The following is a 20,000-nucleotide window of genomic DNA, read 5'->3' as shown; positions in this document are numbered from 1 at the left end:
CAGCACAGATAAGAACGAAATTTCGTTACATAAACTCATGGTAGTGCAGGATAAAAAAGCAATAAGGTGCATATATAAATAAATAAATAATATTTATAATATATATATAGAATAAATAAATATATATAAATAAATAGATTACTGTACAGATAAATATATTGCACTTTTTCACATGCGTCCACGTTTATGGATGTATGTTATTTTGTCTTTTTTATTCCAGCGAGTTAATCCTTTTTGGGGGGAGTTGAGGGGATAATTTAATTTAATTATGATGCGTTCAAGAGTCTTACGGCCTGAGGGAAGAAGCTGTTACAGAACCTGGAGGTTCTGCTTCGGAGGCTGCGGAACCTCTTTCTAGAGTCCAGCAGTGAAAATAGTCCTTGGTGGGGGTGGGAGGAGTCTCTGCAGATTTTCTGAGCCCTGTTCAGGCAGCGGCTTTTTGCCATCTCCTGGATAGGAGGAAGAGGAGTCCTGATGATCTTTTCCGCCATCACTGATGGTGGAAACTTTACACTAGACTTCAGGCAACGTGGATCCTGTGCCTCTCCTGTCTTCCTCCAGACTCTGGGACCTCGATTTCCAAAGGAAATGCAAACCAAACCTTCAGTGATGGTTTGGGGTGCCATGTCATCTGCTGGTGTCGGTCCACTCTGTTTTCTGAGATCCAGGGTCAACGCAGCCGTCTACCAGCAAGTTTTAGAGCACTTCATGCTTCCTGCTGCTGACCTGCTCTATGGAGATGGAGATTTCAAGTTCCAACAGGACTTGGCGCCTGCACACAGCGCAAAATCTACCCGTGCCTGGTTTACGGACCATGGTATTTCTGTTCTAAATTGGCCCGCCAACTCCCTTGACCTTAGCCCCATAGAAAATCGGTGGGGTATTGTGAAAAGGAAGATGCAGAATGCCAGACCCAAAAACGCAGAAGAGTTGAAGGCCACTATCAGAGCAACCTGGGCTCTCATAACACCTGAGCAGTGCCAGAAACTCATCGACTCCATGCCACGCCGCATTAACGCAGTAATTGAGGCAAAAGGAGCTCCAACCAAGTATTGAGTATTGTACATGCTCATATTTTTCATTTTCATACTTTTCAGTTGGCCAACATTTCTATAAATCCCTTTTTTGTATTAGCCTTAAGTAATATTCTAATTTTGTGACACACGGAATTTTGGATTTTCATTTGTTGCCACTTCAAATCATCAAAATTAAATGAAATAAACATTTGAATGCATCAGTCTGTGTGCAATGAATAAATATAATGTACAAGTTACACCTTTTGAATGCAATTACTGAAATAAATCAAGTTTTTCAAAATATTCTAATTTACTGGCTTTTACCTGTATATGAACAAAGTTTTAAAATATGCCATTCATTGAAGGTGCACCTTATAATCCGGTGCGCCTTATAGTGCGGAAAATACGGTACATATAATTTGTGATGTATGAGTAAAAAGCTGAACATTTGATAGTAATAACTCAGTGGTGTACAAACTTTTTCCTCTAAGGGTCGCATACTGAAAAGTCAAAGTATGTGGGGGACATCTTGAAATGGTTTTATTTTGTAAAAACAAAAAAAAACCCAGACATTATATATATATATATATATATATGTATATATATATATATATATATATATATATATATATATAATGTCTGGATTTTTATATATATATATATATATATATATATATATGTATTAGAGATGTCCGATAAATGCTTTAAAATGTAATATCGGAAATTATCGTTTTTTTTATTATCGGTATCGGTTTTTTTTTGTTTTTGTTTTTTTAAATCAACATAAAAAACACAAGATACACTTACAATTAGTGCACCAACCCAAAAAACCTCCCTCCCCCATTTACACTCATTCACACAAAAGGGTTGTTTCTTTCTGTTATTAATATTCTAGTTCCTACATTATATATCAATATATATCAATACAGTCTGCAAGGGATACAGTCCGTAAGCACACATGATTGTGCGTGCTGCTGGTCCACTAATAGTACTAACCTTTAACACTTCATTTTACTCATTTTCATTAATTACTAGTTTCTATGTAACTGTTTTTATATTGTTTTACTTTCTTTTTTAGTCAAGAAAATGTTTTTAATTTATTTATCTTATTTATTATTATTATTTTTTTAAAAAGGACCTTATCTTCACCATCTTTGGTTGTCCAAATTAGGCATAATAATGTGTTATTTCCACGACTGTATATATCAGTATCGGTTGATATCGGTATCAGTTAAGGGTTTGGTCAATATCGGAATATCGGATATCGGCAAAAAGCTATTATCGGACATCCCTAATGTATATACTATATAAAAAGACAAAAAATAGGGTCAGCATTGTGTTATAAGTGACAAAGTGTACTATTATAATATTATAAATCAAAATCAAAATTGACACAAAGTTTTGTTTTTGAATATATAGGTAATGTCTGTGCGGCTTCAGCGGTCGCAGAGGCAAAAACTCGGACATGGGAGGAGTTCGGGGAAGCCATGGAAAGCGACTTCCGGACGGCTTCGAAGCAATTCTGGACCACCATCCGCCGCCTCAGGAAGGGGAAGCAGTGCACTACCAACACCGTGTATGGCGAGGATGGTGTTCTGCTGACCTCGACTGCGGATGTTGTGGATCGGTGGAGGGAATACTTCGAAGACCTCCTCAATCCCACCAACACGTCTTCCTATGAGGAAGCAGTGCCTGGGGAGTCTGTGGTGGGCTCTCCTATTTCTGGGGCTGAGGTTGCTGAGGTAGTTAAAAAGCTCCTCGGTGGCAAGGCCCCAGGGGTGGATGAGATCCACCCGGAGTTCCTTAAGGCTCTGGATGCTGTGGGGCTGTCTTGGTTGACAAGACTCTGCAGCATCGCGTGGACATCGGGGGCGGTGCCTCTGAATTGGCAGACCGGGGTGGTGGTTCATCTCTTTAAGAAGGGGAACCGGAGGGTGGGTTCTAACTATCGTGGGATCACACTCCTCAGCCTTCCCGGTAAGGTCTATTCGGGTGTACTGGAGAGGAGGCTACGCCGGATAGTCGAACCTCGGATTCAGGAGGAACAGTGTGGTTTTCGTCCTGGTCGTGGAACTGTGGACCAGCTCTATACTCTCGGCAGGGTCCTTGAGGGTGCATGGGAGTTTGCCCAACCAGTCTACATGTGTTTTGTGGACTTGGAGAAGGCATTCGACCGTGTCCCTCGGGAAGTCCTGTGGGGAGTGCTCAGGGAGTATGGGGTATCGGACTGTCTGATTGTGGCAGTCCGCTCCCTGTATGATCAGTGCCAGAGCTTGGTCCGCATTGCCGGCAGTAAGTCGGACACGTTTCCAGTGAGGGTTGGACTCCGCCAAGGCTGCCCTTTGTCACCCATTCTGTTCATAACTTTTATGGACAGAATTTCTAGGCGCAGTCAAGGCGTTGAGGGGATCTGGTTTGGTGGCTGCAGGATTAGGTCTCTGCTTTTTGCAGATGATGTGGTCCTGATGGCTTCATCTGGCCAGGATCTTCAGCTCTCGCTGGATCGGTTCGCAGCCGAGTGTGAAGCGACTGGGATGAGAATCAGCACCTCCAAGTCCGAGTCCATGGTTCTCGCCCGGAAAAGGGTGGAGTGCCATCTCCGGGTTGGGGAGGAGATCTTGCCCCAAGTGGAGGAGTTCAAGTACCTCGGAGTCTTGTTCACGAGTGAGGGAAGAGTGGATCGTGAGATTGACAGGCGGATCGGTGCGGCGTCTTCAGTAATGCGGACGCTGTATCGATCCGTTGTGGTGAAGAAGGAGCTGAGCCGGAAGGCAAAGCTCTCAATTTACCGGTCGATCTACGTTCCCATCCTCACCTATGGTCATGAGCTTTGGGTTATGACCGAAAGGACAAGATCACGGGTACAAGCGGCCGAAATGAGTTTCCTCCGCCGGGTGGCGGGGCTCTCCCTTAGAGATAGGGTGAGAAGCTCTGCCATCCGGGGGGAGCTCAAAGTAAAGCCGCTGCTCCTCCACATCGAGAGGAGCCAGATGAGGTGGTTCGGGCATCTGGTCAGGATGCCACCCGAGCGCCTCCCTAGGGAGGTGTTTAGGGCACGTCCGACCGGTAGGAGGCCGCGGGGAAGACCCAGGACACGTTGGGAAGACTATGTCTCCCGGCTGGCCTGGGAACGCCTCGGGGTCCCAAAGGAAGAGCTGGACGAAGTGGCTGGGGAAAGGGAAGCCTGGGCTTCCCTGCTTAGGCTGCTGCCCCCGCGACCCGACCTCGGATAAGCGGAAGAAGATGGATGGATGGATGGTCTGTTTTATAAAATAAAAACATATCAAAATGACCCCTGTTAACTTTGACTTTTTAGTATGTGGCCCTTGGTGAAAAAGTTTGGACACCCCTGTATTAACATATAATCCAAACATATTTTGCTTGTTCTTCTGACTTCAAAGCAAGAATTTTGTATGTAAAAAAATAATAATAGGGAAATGTGTAATAATGTCATGAGGACATTCATATTGATTGACTGTAAAAAGTGGGCAGAACTCGGATGTGACCAGAGGTGGGTAGAGTACGGTAGCCAGAAATTGTACTCAAGTAAGAGTACTGTTACTTTAGAGATTTATTACTCAAGTAAAAGTAAGGAGTAGTCACCCAAATATTTACTTGAGTAAAAGTAAAAAGTATGTTGTGAAAAAACTACTCAAGTACTGAGTAACTGATGAGTAACATACACACACACATCATATATATATATATATATATATATATATATATATATATATATATACACATACATATATATATACATACATACATTGATATATACAGTATATAATTTATATTTATTTATTTTGCCGCTTTTGTTTACATGTTAAAGGTGTTTTAATGAATATACATGCATGTTTAACACATATAGATTCCTTTCTTTCATGAAGACAAGAATATAAGTTGGTGTATTACCTGATTCTGATGACTTGCATTGATTGTAATCAGACAGTAGTGATGATAACGTCAACATTTTCAAATGGAGGAGAAAAACAAGTTCCTCCTTTCTAATACCACATGAAAGTGGTTGGTTTTTAGCATCTTATTTGTCCAGCTTCCATATTCGTTTTTATACACTTTACAAGAAATACATTGGCGGCAAACTCCGTAGCTTGCTAGCTTGTTTGCGCTGGCTTTCGGAGACTCTTATTTTGAAAGCGCAGTCGCAATGGAGCGGCACTTTTATTGTGAAGACAGGAACTGTGCAGTCAGTCTTTAGGCTTTTGACGGGATGTACGGTTGAAATAAAAAATGGTCTTTTTTCCTTCACAGTTTTGATTGATTGATTGGAACTTTTATCAGTAGACTGCACAGTACAGTACATATTCCGTACAATTGACCACTAAATGGTAACACCCGAATAAGTTTTTCAACTTGTTTAAGTCAGGTCATGTGACCCCTGGCTCTGTTTGATTGGTCCAACGTCACCAGTGACTGCATCTGATTGGTGGAACGGAGTGAACGTCGCGAGTGACTGCATTTGTTGAAACGCAGGCACTATGAAGGTCTGTCTGACAGACCAAAACAAACAAAGCGTGCATTAACAGATCGATAAAAATTAGTAGCGAGCTGAATGTAGATAAAAGTAGCGGAGTAAAAGTAGCGTTTCTTCTCTATAAATATACTCAAGTAAAAGTAAGAGTATGTTGCATTAAAACTACTCTTAGAAGTACAATTTATCCCAAAAGTTACTCAAGTAGATGTAACGGAGTAAATGTATCGCGTTACTACCCACCTCTGGATGTGACCCTCAATGACAACAAGTTTGACAGTTGTAGTTTAGATAGGTTGAAAAATGTCATGTTAGAAGCTTTTCAATGACACCGTTTTGCTCCTTAGTTCCAGTGTTGCTTTGTCATTTTAGGTACAGACAGTTCTCCAATGTTTTTACAACAAATATCCATTATTCATTACAAATTGTGCGTCCTACCTTTGTGGTTGAAGATCCCCTCCATCTCCATGGAGGAGCGGGAGTGCGCGATGCAGAGCATGGAGCAAAGCACCAAGCCCTCCTGGGCGGGGGAGCGGTCGGTGGTCCTCACCAGGCACCAGTCGGGCTTGTCGTGGCAGCGCTCCAGAACCTCAACGGTCTGGCCGCGCCGCACCGTCAGCTCGTTGCTGTTGCTCGCCATGAAGTCGTGGATCACCACCGTCAGCTCGCAGCCGCCGGAGAGCTGCGTGGTGGAGAGCAGGAAGCGGGTGAGTGACAGAAGAGTGATGGCGATGGGAGGTGATGTTACCTTGTCACTGTCCAGTGTGTTCTGGGAGGTGCGAGAGGCTAGCGAGATGGTGTCTGGTTGGCTGCTGCCTTCGCCTTGACTGTCAAGATCCTCTCCGTCCCTGGAACACAAGCAGGTTATTTCCACTCAACACGGCGTGGTTCTGGGGGACAGTTACCTGCGGCCCTTGTGGTGCTTGGCTGTGCTGGCTTTGGGAATATGAATGGGCTCCTTCAGCGCCCCCCGCAGGTGGATGGTGCGCTCCTGGATCACCTCCCTGATGTGCTTAATCCAGTCCTGCTTGTTCTCAATGTTGGACGCCTGGGATGAAAGTCAAAGTTTAATATTTGCAAACTCTAATCTGGGAATAATTATTTAACTTTGTGCTTCCCACAAGTCTGAATGAACAAACTGGGCACCTCTTTTTGACTGGGAGAACATTCCCCCCCCCCACAGCAGTTCCAGTACTTTATATGATTCTTTTTAAGAATTATACTGAATAAACAAAACATAGTATTCAGTCATTTTTACTTTTGCTTTATGCAAAATTACATAAGGCATCACTTTATAACGGGTGTTATATTCTTACTACTTAATACAGTATATAGGACAAAAAAGGCCCAATTCAATTCACCTGAAAGTCTCCAATCATTGTTGCGGCTGTAAGTAACCTCCTGATTATTTTTGGTTAGTATCTTGCGGGGTTAATTCAACGCTGTATTTGCAGTGTGACGAGTGATCAGCATCCATCATGCGTGCTCCATTCGCCGCAGCATTGTGTCCAATCAGCAGTCAGTATTCATGCCAACTCATCAGTTTGCTCCTTACAGCATGGCTCTGTTGCTGCTGTGTTGTCCAATACATGACCATGTGGTCAAAGAAAGCTAGGTTTTCACTACACATCAGTACCAAGGTCAAATAAATAGTCCTAAATAACAAGTTTTCACTTTATCTAGTCCACAGGTATCAAACTCTGAAAAATGTGTTGTCAATAAAATACCTATCTTTTCTTACTAAATGTATTCCGTCCTTTCCATTTTGACAGAAGAAAATGCATGTACTGCATATCTTTTAAAATACTGTATCTAAAAAAGTATCACATTATCATACATTTCAAGCAAGTTATCCATTAAATTGTAAGTATGACAGTAGTTTTTACAGTACAAAAAAAATTGCAGCTCAGTCGCCAAAATGTTATCATAAAAAAACAATACAAATAAAATTTTGTATATATACAGGTAAAAGCCAGTAAATTAGAATATTTTGAAAAACGTGATTTATTTCAGTAATTGCATTCAAAAGGTGTAACTTGTACATTCTATTTATTCATTGCACACAGACTGATGCATTCAAATGTTTATTTCATTTAATTTTGATGATTTGAAGTGGCAACAAATGAAAATCCAAAATTCCGTGTGTCACAAAATTAGAATATTACTTAAGGCTAATACAAAAAAGGGATTTTTAGAAATGTTGGCCAACTGAAAAGTATGAAAATGAAAAATATGAGCATGTACAATACTCAATACTTGGTTGGAGCTCCTTTTGCCTCAATTACTGCGTTAATGCGGCGTGGCATGGAGTCGATGAGTTTCTGGCACTGCTCAGGTGTTATGAGAGCCCAGGTTGCTCTGATAGTGGCCTTCAACTCTTCTGCGTTTTTGGGTCTGGCATTCTGCATCTTCCTTTTCACAATACCCCACAGATTTTCTATGGGGCTAAGGTCAGGGGAGTTGGCGGGCCAATTTAGAACAGAAATACCATGGTCCGTAAACCAGGCACGGGTAGATTTTGCGCTGTGTGCAGGCGCCAAGTCCTGTTGGAACTTGAAATCTCCATCTCCATAGAGCAGGTCAGCAGCAGGAAGCATGAAGTGCTCTAAAACTTGCTGGTAGACGGCTGCGTTGACCCTGGATCTCAGGAAACAGAGTGGACCGACACCAGCAGATGACATGGCACCCCAAACCATCACTGATGGTGGAAACTTTACACTAGACTTCAGGCAACGTGGATCCTGTGCCTCTCCTGTCTTCCTCCAGACTCTGGGACATCGATTTCCAAAGGAAATGCAAAATTTGCATGGTTGGGTGATGGTTTGGGGTGCCATGTCATCTGCTGGTGTCGGTCCACTCTGTTTCCTGAGATCCAGGGTCAACGCAGCCGTCTACCAGCAAGTTTTAGAGCACTTCATGCTTCCTGCTGCTGACCTGCTCTATGGAGATGGAGATTTCAAGTTCCAACAGGACTTGGCGCCTGCACACAGCGCAAAATCTACCCGTGCCTGGTTTACGGACCATGGTATTTCTGTTCTAAATTGGCCCGCCAACTCCCCTGACCTTAGCCCCATAGAAAATCTGTGGGGTATTGTGAAAATGAAGATGCAGAATGCCAGACCCAAAAACGCAGAAGAGTTGAAGGCCACTATCAGAGCAACCTGGGCTCTCATAACACCTGAGCAGTGCCAGAAACTCATCGACTCCATGCCACGCCGCATTAACGCAGTAATTGAGGCAAAAGGAGCTCCAGCCAAGTATTGAGTATTGTACATGCTCATATTTTTCATTTTCATACTTTTCAGTTGGCCAGCATTTCTAAAAATCCCTTTTTTGTATTAGCCTTAAGTAATATTCTAATTTTGTGACACACGGAATTTTGGATTTTCATTTGTTGCCACTTCAAATCATCAAAATTAAATGAAATAAACATTTGAATGCATCAGTCTGTGTGCAATGAATAAATATAATGTACAAGTTACACCTTTTGAATGCAATTACTGAAATAAATCAAGTTTTTCAAAATATTCTAATTTACTGGCTTTTACCTGTATATACATATACATATACATAAATCCTTACGTGGTCTTGCCCCACCGTACCTCTCTGAGCTGCTCCACCTCTATGCCCCCACCCGGTCCCTCAGGTCAGCTGATCCTGGAGGTACCCAAAACAAAGCGCAAGCTCAGAGGGGACAGAGCTTTCTCTGTTGCGGGTCCCAAACTCTGGAACGATCTCCCTCTCCATGTGAGACAGGCCCCTTCTTTGGCTATTTTTAAGACCCTTCTTAAAACCCATGAGACTTTAAACTGTTTCTAGCTTTTAACTTTTTGAACTGTTTTTAACTTTTAAACTGTTTTTATCTAACAAACTGTTCTTAGGGTAATGTATATTTGCTTTTTAAATGTGTATTTTTATTTCTGTTTTAAATGTTATTTTTTAGTCTGTCCTTTGCCTCCATTTCTTTGTGGTGTACAGCCCTTTGTTTTTCAACTGTGCTTGTCTTAAAAGGGCTTTATAAATAAAGTTGGTATGGTATGGTATGGTACATACATACATCCTTTATGTAGTACCATTACAGTGATCCACTGTAAAAACAATATATTTTACCATTAAAAAAAGGTAGTGTTTTTTATGCTGTAAACACCAACGGTAGCATTCTGGCAACTGATCTGCCAGTTTGTTTTTTTACCGTAAAATCCATTGTTTTTTTTAGTGTATGTAAAAAACACAAAAAGACAATTAATTGTTAAATATTTAATTAAATACAAAAAAAGTATCGCAATTGTGCAATAATTTGAGGCAAATCCATGTACATTTATATTCATTATATCAGTGTTACAAGGGCAGCCATAACTCAATGAAAACACTCCAGATCTAATCTATGAGCACCCCAGCTAAATTGAGAGTATTTACAGTATTAAGCAGCTTTTAGTGACAGAGTGAAAACCCACTTAAGAAGGGCTTTTGACTTTCAGACTTGTGAGAAACCACCGAGGGCTGTGTTGTGGGACTTTATGTACTCACCATCGCTCCATGTTTGGATCCCTGACTTAGCTTTGAATTTGAAATATGAGATAGACAATTTCACTGGTTTGTTTGTAGAAGAGGTACAGGACATTTTTAAAACGCACACAACACCAATTATCTGCCTGGACAGAGTAGCCCAATTATGGGCGTGTGATGGATGGAACATGTGTAGTTAGTGATGAGACACATTTTGCTTACAGTGCACATAACACAGGACCGCTTGTTAGCCGTTAGCTGAGCAATTAGCATGTATTATTCAGTGGACGTGGTGCTGTGCTCTTCCAAATGCTGACACAAAACTTGGCCACTTAGTAAACAGGAAGGAGGAGGTTTAAGAGTACGTAGGTCAACTTGTTAAAAAGTTAAGTGAGCAAATAACTGGAGATCGACCGATTATCAGCCGCGTAGATATTTGGCATTTTGACGTATATCATGCCATGATGCCACCCGAACGCCTCCCTAGGGAGGTGTTTAGGGCACGTCCGACCGGTAGGAGGCCACGGGGGAAGACCCAGGACACGTTGGGAAGACTATCTCTCCCGGCTGGCCTGGGAACGCCTCGGGATCCCCCGGGAGGAGCTGGACCAAGTGGCTGGGGAGAGGGAAGTCTGGGCTTCCCTGCTTAGGCTGCTGCCCCCGCGACCCGACCTCGGATAAGCGGAAGAAGATGGATGGATGGATGGACGTATATCAACTACAACTGCAGTACATCAGGAGCCTCTTACGGGTTCCGTTTTGTTTGTTTTTACCTCTGCAACAATCAAGCCTGCGTCCGTAGTACTCGGAGCGTGGGCTCACTTAAGGAGTGTGGCCAGTTTCATGTTCCGTCATTAAATCAAATAACACGACAGAGACGGATGAACATCAACACGACCGAAAAGATATCGCTGCCAAACTTTGTGTAATTCAAAGTTTCAGAAATAGAGGCAGCATACTCAGACTTTCTGTGACATCCAGGAAGAAATGATGCCTAGAAGCTGCATGGAAGAGGCTACAATCCATTTCATTTAATGTTGCCAATATTTCAGAGGAAACCTTTCAATGTAAAATTGTATCAAATTGAAAAAATGGCAACTTGCTATGATTTTTAAAAAAATTTTTTTTTTACACATTTTCAGGAGATTTCCCATATTTTGAAATGCAAATGTTGATGCTCCTCTTAAACACACATAATCAATAAAGGTGTTTGTGATGTTTTTTGCTGCTAAATTAACCACAACATGAAACATTACAGGTAAAAGCCAGTAAATTAGAATATTTTGAAAAACTTGATTTATTTCAGTAATTGCATTCAAAAGGTGTAACTTGTACATTATATTTATTCATTGCACACAGACTGATGCATTCAAATGTTTATTTCATTTAATTTTGATGATTTGAAGTGGCAACAAATGAAAATCCAAAATTCCGTGTGTCACAAAACTAGAATATTACTTAAGGCTAATACAAAAAAGGGATTTTTAGAAATGTTGGCCAACTGAAAAGTATGAAAATGAAAAATATGAGCATGTACAATACTCAATACTTGGTTGGAGCTCCTTTTGCCTCAATTACTGCGTTAATGCGGCGTGGCATGGAGTCGATGAGTTTCTGGCACTGCTCAGGTGTTATGAGAGCCCAGGTTGCTCTGATAGTGGCCTTCAACTCTTCTGCGTTTTTGGGTCTGGCATTCTGCATCTTCCTTTTCACAATACCCCACAGATTTTCTATGGGGCTAAGGTCAGGGGAGTTGGCGGGCCAATTTAGAACAGAAATACCATGGTCCGTAAACCAGGCACGGGTAGATTTTGCGCTGTGTGCAGGCGCCAAGTCCTGTTGGAACTTGAAATCTCCATCTCCATAGAGCAGGTCAGCAGCAGGAAGCATGAAGTGCTCTAAAACTTGCTGCTAGACGGCTGCGTTGACCCTGGATCTCAGGAAACAGAGTGGACCGACACCAGCAGATGACATGGCACCCCAAACCATCACTGATGGTGGAAACTTTACACTAGACTTCAGGCAACGTGGATCCTGTGCCTCTCCTGTCTTCCTCCAGACTCTGGGACCTCGATTTCCAAAGGAAATGCAAAATTTGCATGGTTGGGTGATGGTTTGGGGTGCCATGTCATCTGCTGGTGTCGGTCCACTCTGTTTCCTGAGATCCAGGGTCAACGCAGCCGTCTACCAGCAAGTTTTAGAGCACTTCATGCTTCCTGCTGCTGACCTGCTCTATGGAGATGGAGATTTCAAGTTCCAACAGGACTTGGCGCCTGCACACAGCGCAAAATCTACCCGTGCCTGGTTTACGGACCATGGTATTTCTGTTCTAAATTGGCCCGCCAACTCCCCTGACCTTAGCCTCATAGAAAATCTGTGGGGTATTGTGAAAAGGAAGATGCAGAATGCCAGACCCAAAAACGCAGAAGAGTTGAAGGCCACTATCAGAGCAACCTGGGCTCTCATAACACCTGAGCAGTTCCAGAAACTCTTCGACTCCATGCCACGCCGCATTAACGCAGTAATTGAGGCAAAAAGAGCTCCAACCAAGTATTGAGTATTGTACATGCTCATATTTTTCATTTTCATACTTTTCAGTTGGCCAACATTTCTAAAAATCCCTTTTTTGTATTAGCCTTAAGTAATATTCTAATTTTGTGACACACGGAATTTTGGATTTTCATTTGTTGCCACTTCAAATCATCAAAATTAAATGAAATAAACATTTGAATGCATCAGTCTGTGTGCAATGAATAAATATAATGTACAAGTTACACCTTTTGAATGCAATTACTGAAATAAATCAAGTTTTTCAAAATATTCTAATTTACTGGCTTTTACCTGTATGTCCCTACTGGTCTGACGTTTCCTAAATAATGTTAAAAAACAACAACTTTAAAGCCTTGTTTGCTGACGTATACTGTTCATGTTTAAATAACTTTTACTGTAAATCAATATGGGCTCCAAAAATCGGTTTTCGGAGCCTGCTTGACTACTGATAATCGGTATCGACCCTGAAAAAAACATATCGGTGGATCTCTATAAACAAGGACATGCAGCCATGATGGTAAGTAAGTGTTGGCGGAAGCTTGTCATCCCACAGAGAGACTTGAGAGGGAAAAGACAGTCCCAGATATATAGACAAGCCCAAATGTGTGCGGGTGCTAAGAAAGCAGAGGTGTGGATGTTGACTGGCCCTCTAGAAGCAGCTCATGCAACCCAAGCAGACATTATAGAGTGACAGAAAGTGATATGGAGAGAAAACCTGGGCTTGACTGATGTAGGGTTTCAACACAGTACTCAGTATTCATCAGTGACTGCTTTTTTGTTCATCTACTAAAGGCTTGCGTGTATGAAAACACGTGTAGACTTAAAAGCCTCTGCAAAACTGATCTATTAAGCTCATGTGTAGAGGATTATTTTTCACCCTCCTCCCTCTCCAGTGTTTACCTGTTTGTCACCTTTTTTGTAAGGGCCGCCGGAAGTTGGCAGAGCCGTCAGCGATCCTGTTCTGTCTCCCTGTAATGTTTGATCCTGTTCTGTCTCCCTGTAATGTTTGTCTGCTCTTGAATGGGATTGTGCTGAAAATCTTAATTTCCCCTCGGGGATTATTCAAATATTTCTGATTCTGTCTCTCAATTGAGCAAAGTAGCGAGCACAATCCAGTTAAGGTGTCTGTCTTCATGACTATGCTAATTATTAGGAAGGCCACGATAGCAAATAAAATCATTGAGCACTCGCAATGGGACTTATCAAGTCTGAAAGTCTTTTGCGTCGTCATTTAGCACGTGCAATATATGCGCGTAAACTGGCACAGTTATGCACAAACAGCTGCGCCGCTGTCAGAAGGACAGACAATGGAGAGACAATCTTCTGTGCTCATGTTGACCACCGACATATTTCTGTCAAAAATACAAATATTAGACACATCTGTCCAGCGGTTCTATCTTTGAAAACAATGCAGGCGTTTTTTTATTTTTTAAATGCCGGTCATTTTTTGTACAGGAAATATATTAACGCCTCTCCTCGATGAAAAAAACGTACTGCATAATTGGTGTTATTGCGCCAAAAACAACGGTTGTGCCCATGCAGTTTTAGTAAATCATCTGCAATACACCAATATCATATATTAGTCTAATATTAGCAAAAAATGATACCCACTTGCATGTAAAATATCTGATATAAGCACTTAGATACAAGCAGTCCTGCAACGTGTGCAAAGTGTCGGAGGCAGATATTTACATATATCCGAATTTAAGTTGTACTTCTTTCATTTCTTAGTCATATTTGAAAACAGCTCGTGTTTTCCATTTCTTCTCTTGATGCTCTGTCAGCAAGTATACTGTGTGTGTTAACCTTGAGTTCTTTGGAATGTGTTTTGACTAGCATTTGTTTTGTCTACAGAGATGGGACGAGAGAGAGGGTGGTGGGATCGGGAGGACAGACCATTTTGGGAGGCGCAATAGAATGTTCGAGGGTTAGACTGGTCTCATAATGTATATTGGCAAAACTTTGAGAATATACAACAAAATACCTATTCTGTCTCTGGTGGTTTTTCAACTCAGCTTTAAGTGTCGTAAAGAGCTTGGGAGCGAATTGTGACTTGAATTCCCTGGGAGGAACAACTGGTCCAAAACGCAACAAAAGCTACACAGTTAGTTAACATCTAAATGTCCTCCAATAAGCACACAATTTATTCTATTTTACTAAATGATTCACAAAAAGGTAAACATGCTAGGCTACTAGGAGCTAGCAGCTACACAACAGCTAAGCACAATAGCGCACAAGTTAGACATACGTAATAGTCATTGAAAAGTATTGCAGTGTAAAACAGCACATTTGTCAATTTAAAAAATAGGCCTTGGTGATACCGTATTTTCCGCACTATAAGGCGCACCTAAAAACCACAAATTTTCTCAAAAGCTGACAATGCGCCTTATAACCCGGTGCGCTTTATATATGGATAAATATTAAGATTCATTTTCATAAAGTTTCGGTCTCGTAACTACGGTAAACAGCCGCCATCTTTTTTTCCGGTAGAACAAGAAGCGCTTCTTCTTCTACGCAAGCAACCGCCAAGGTAAGCACCCGCCCCCATAGAACAGGAAGCGCTTCTTCTTCTACTGTAAGCAACCACCCGCCCGCGTAGAAGAAGAAAAAGCGCGCGGATATTACCGTACGGTACGTTTCATTTCCTTTGTGTGTTTACATCTGTAAAGACCACAAAATGGCTCCTACTAAACGACAGGGATCCGGTTCATGAAAAGACGCAATCTCTCCATCCACACACGGATTACTATTTCACAGCAACTGATATTCCTTGTGAACCGCACTGTGGATACAACGGGAGCACGTACGGTGAATATTCGCACCACAGGGAATGAGAAGTCATCCTTCACTGTGGTTCTAGCTTGCCATGCTAATGGCTAGAAACTTCCACCCATGGTGATATTCAAAAGGAAGACCTTGCCAAAAGAGACCTTTCCAGCCGGCGTCATCATAAAAGCTAACTCGAAGGGATGGATGAAGAAAAGATGAGCGAGTGGTTAAGGTAAGTTTAAGTTTACGCGAAGAGGCCGGGTGGCTTTTTTCACGCAGCTCCGTCCATGTTGATATACGACTCCATGCGCGCCCACATCACGCTGGTTTTTAATATATTATTAAAGTTTGACTGACCTATCTGACTGTTTTTTTGACATTCCTTTAGCGCAGTTAGATGCGGCTTACAACACGGGGCGGCTTATAGGTGGACAAAGTTTTGAAATATGCCGTTCATTGAAGGCGCGGCTTATAACCCAGGGCGCCTTATGGTGCGGAAAATACGGTATATCCATTTTATTGATGTATTAGTTTTTTTTGCAAACGATTTAAAAATGCTAAATATCGATTTTTGTCCCCTCTTCCTCCAGCATACTTTTTGCCCCTCAGGAGCTTCCGTAGATTGTGCCGTCCCATTACTAATGCTAACGCCAACAAGAGGGAGACGTTTGTTCCCAGGAAAAGAAAAGTGTTGCGGCAACAGGCGTGGAGGAAGTGACTGCATGCTGCAAAATTTGTTTTTAAAAAGGCATCAGAACAACAAAGTTGTTCCAGCATCTGAAACTGAAGCCTCCGGCCGAGTGTGGCAAATACAATTCTTTACGACGCGAACAAGATGCTAACACGTTTACGAGTGTCTGTGTTCGTATTATTAACTTACAATGGCACTATTTTTGTATTGTTTCACTTTCATTTTGGTTCAAAATGGGTTATACAAATATAACCCATTTTTCATTTTGTATTGTTTCAGTAAGTTGACCAAAATGTCAGCGTGGAGTTATTGAGTCTGTTTGGCTGATTGGAGAGCTAGCTTGCGCAGCTAGTGGGTGACCATGACCAGAGGTGGGTAGAGTAGCCAGAAATTGTACTCAAGTAAGAGTACTGTTACTTTAGAGATTTATTACTCAAGTAAAAGTAAGGAGTAGTCACCCAAATATTTACTTGAGTAAAAGTAAAAAGTATGTTGTGAAAAAACTACTCAAGTACTGAGTAACTGATGAGTAACATACACACTCATATATATATATATATATATATATATATACACATACATATACATTGATATATACAGTATATAATTTATATGTATTTATTTAGCTGTTTTTGTTTACATGTTAAAGGTGTTTTAATGAATATACATGCATGTTTAACATATAGATTCCTTTCTTTCTTGAAGACAAGAATATAAGTTGGTGTATTACCTGATTCTGATGACTTGCATTGATTGTAATCAGACAGTAGTGATGATAACGTCCACGTTTTCAAATGGAGGAGAAGAAAAGTTCCTCCTTTCTGTCTAATACCACATGAAAGTGGTGGGTTTTTGGCATCTTATTTGTCCAGCTTCCATATTCGTTTTTATATACTTTACAAGAAATATATTGGCGTCAAACTCCGTAGCTTGCTAGCTTGTTTGCGCTGGCTTTCGAAGACTCTTATTTTGAAAGCGCAGGCGCGATGGAGCGGCACTTTTATTGTGAAGACAGGAACGTCCTCATGTGCGGTCAGTCTTTAGGCTTTTGACGGGATGTACGGTTGAAATAAAAAAGTATCTTTTTTCCTTCACACTTTTGATTGATTGATTGGAACTTTTATTAGTAGATTGCACAGTACAGTACATATTCCGTACAATTGACCACTAAATGGTAACACCCCAATAAGGTTTTCAACTTGTTTAAGTCAGGTCATGTGACCACCTGGCTCTGTTTGATTGGTCCAACGTCACCAGTGACTGCATCTGATTGGTGGAACGAAGTGAAACGTCACCAGTAAGGCACTATGAAGGTCTGTCTGACAGACCAAAACAAACAAAGCGTGCATTAACAGATCGATAAAAATCAGTAGCGAGTAGCGAGCTGAATGTAGATAAAAGTAGCGGAGTAAAAGTAGCGTTCCTTCTCTATAAATATACTTAAGTAAAAGTAAAAGTATGTTGCATTAAAACTACTCTTAGAAGTACAATTTATCCCAAAAGTTACTCAAGTAGATGTAACGGACTAAATGTAGCGCGTTACTACCCACCTCTGACCATGACCATGACTTCTGTTTTGTTTGATCAGCCGTTTTACTGCCGTTACAGACACCGTTTGGAAACAATTCAGGCATGTCAATAAACATTTAATAAATAACTAATTTCACAACGTATATATCTGCAGCTAACATAAGGGAAAACATGCTTTCCTTCTAAAATTGGTGCGCTACATAGTCGGGAATAATATGGTAATTTCACTTGATCAAACTTTTTCCAACATGCCACACTACAAAGTATGACTCGTGCCGATATCGTATCTGATTAATATCAATACCAACCAATACTCAAGGCTCGTATCGAAAGTGAAAAGGTTGTAATGAGACACCCCTAAATAGTACATGTGATTTTATAGTTTGCACACGCTATTTAGGATTCAGTAGATAATCCTACAGAGCTTTTCAACCCGTATCAGTCGAACCGTCAAGGTCTTCTGAGGAAAAGAGGAGTGAAGTAGTAAAATTACCTTAAGCACGATCTTGTTGTCTGAGGTGGGGGTGCGTCCCACCCATAGAGCAAACTTGCATGGGTCTCCCTCGACATGTTCCGTCACCCCTAACTCCGAGGTCTACACAGAGCGAGGGCTAATAATCAGTACATGTAAGAAAATATTGTCAGGGGGTATTAAGCTGCACTCACAAAGAGTTTGCTCTTGTAGATATATTTGCTCCTGCCGTTGGAGTCCTTCACCTCCTTGCTAAAGACCAGAGACATCTCAAAGAGGAAGAGGTGGCGCTCTCGGCCTTTGCGGATAAGCGTCTTAGGGTCCCACACCTGGAAGGAGTCCTGGAGGATCAGCTCCCCTTGAGACTCGATGTTTTCATCAAAACCTGGAGAGAATGTACACAAATTAAGACCGGAAGAGAGAACGGAAGATCTTCTTCTGAGTCACCTTGATTGAGTGCATTAAAACCAAAACAAACAGGCTAAAGAACAGCTTCTTCCCCAGGGCCATAACCATCCTGAACGGACTGCCCCATTGTCCCTCATAACTGCCTTCTCTTCGGTGCAATAACCCATTCCACCAACCACCCTGTTTTTGTTTTGTTTTTTTCATGTATATATTCATTTCACACCATATTCATTGCACTTCTACATTTTTTATATTTTTATATATTTGCACATTGTTTTTCTAGCATGCACACATCGCACTGTATGGAATGGCCTCAATCTCGTTACCTTGCGTAATGACAATAAAGCTGATTCTGATTCTGATTCTGACCTTCCAGCATGGAGAGGTGCATGGCGTCGTTGGCTTTTTTGGGTACGCTGAGCATCACCTCCAGGCCGTCCTTGATCTCACCTTTGCCTTCTTCACAGCACGTCAGCAGCTCCTAAAATAACATCCAAAAAATAAACAGCATTAAAAAAGATCGCCTCAACACTGAGATTTCTTTTGAGGTTACCTTTAGCAGGAGCTGATATTTAGTGATTCTCTGCACGGGCTTAATCAGGTAGGACGAGATGGAGTTGGCCAGGCGGTGCCTCTGCTGAATTTCCTGTTCATTCCCCCAGACAGTTAGATTATTGAATACAAAGTTACATCATGTAGTTTCATTGGGACGTTTTACTTACATCAAAATAGTTCCCAGCATGCTCCAGGATGAGCTGAGTGGAGTCGGGCTTGTTCTTACAGTAATTCACGTACATCTGGAACTTATCAGCCTGGAAAGAACAAACCAAAGGTTTGTTTTTAATATTCTGAGGATAAGAGATCAGTATTGAGTTATTGAGACAGTGATAAATACCCATGTAACAAAGCAATGGCCGACATCCTCTGGCAGCTGTTCGTATTTCTCCAGCTCTTTGAGAAAGATGCTGATGAAGGAGAGGACATTTGGAAGAAGTTTTAAAAAGGTGTACAATCTTGATATAACCTCCTGAGAGCCAGAGGTCTATTTCTTTACACAGTCCCTCCAGGACTAAAATGTCTAATTCAGGGCAGCTTTTTCAAAACATTGCTGCATGTTTTAAAGGCTTTTTTATTTTATTTTTGAAATAGCATTTAATCGACCTGTGACTTTATGAATTTGTAATCAATATTTTCAGTGTTTCTTGTAACATTAGTCTCAAAAAGCACAGGATTTCAACAAAAATTGGAAAACTAATACCGTATTTTCCGCACTATAAGGCGCACCTAAAAACCACAAATTTTCTCAAAAGCTGACAGTGCGCCTTATAACCCGGTGCGCTTTATATATGGATAAATATTAAGATTCATTTTCATAAAGTTTCGGTCTCGCAACTTCGGTAAACAGCCGCCATCTTTTTTCCCGGTAGAACAGGAAGCGCTTCTTCTTCTACGCAAGCAACCGCCAAGGTAAGCACCCGCCCCCATAGAACAGGAAGCGCTTCTTCTTCTACTGTAAGCAACCACCCGCCCGCGTAGAAGAAGAAAAAGCGCGCGGATATACCGTACGTT

General features: G+C 41.6%; 1 protein-coding gene across 3 annotated transcripts in view; it reads right to left on the bottom strand.

The window, feature by feature from the left end:
* The window catches only part of LOC133620811 (triple functional domain protein-like), a 263,468-nt gene that overhangs the window by 66,267 nt on the left and 177,201 nt on the right, over window positions 1-20,000 (bottom strand). For 2 of the 3 annotated variants that reach the window (XM_061982390.2, XM_061982388.2), the window contains exons 30-38: window positions 19,327-19,396; window positions 19,154-19,243; window positions 18,985-19,077; window positions 18,801-18,912; window positions 18,218-18,408; window positions 18,045-18,146; window positions 6,411-6,553; window positions 6,254-6,353; window positions 5,944-6,187 (exon numbers count right to left, since the gene is read on the bottom strand). In XM_061982390.2, coding sequence (XP_061838374.2) covers window positions 5,944-6,187; window positions 6,254-6,353; window positions 6,411-6,553; window positions 18,045-18,146; window positions 18,218-18,408; window positions 18,801-18,912; window positions 18,985-19,077; window positions 19,154-19,243; window positions 19,327-19,396 — 1,145 coding nt within the window. Of the gene's footprint in view, window positions 1-5,943; window positions 6,188-6,253; window positions 6,354-6,410; window positions 6,554-10,032; window positions 10,063-18,044; window positions 18,147-18,217; window positions 18,409-18,800; window positions 18,913-18,984; window positions 19,078-19,153; window positions 19,244-19,326; window positions 19,397-20,000 lie in introns of all 3 variants that reach the window. The other variant, XM_061982387.2, reaches the window with a different exon arrangement.

Source organism: Nerophis lumbriciformis, linkage group LG21, assembly GCF_033978685.3.
Source record: "Nerophis lumbriciformis linkage group LG21, RoL_Nlum_v2.1, whole genome shotgun sequence".
NCBI lineage: Eukaryota > Metazoa > Chordata > Actinopteri > Syngnathiformes > Syngnathidae > Nerophis > Nerophis lumbriciformis.
This window is presented reverse-complemented; position numbering and strand designations above follow the sequence as displayed.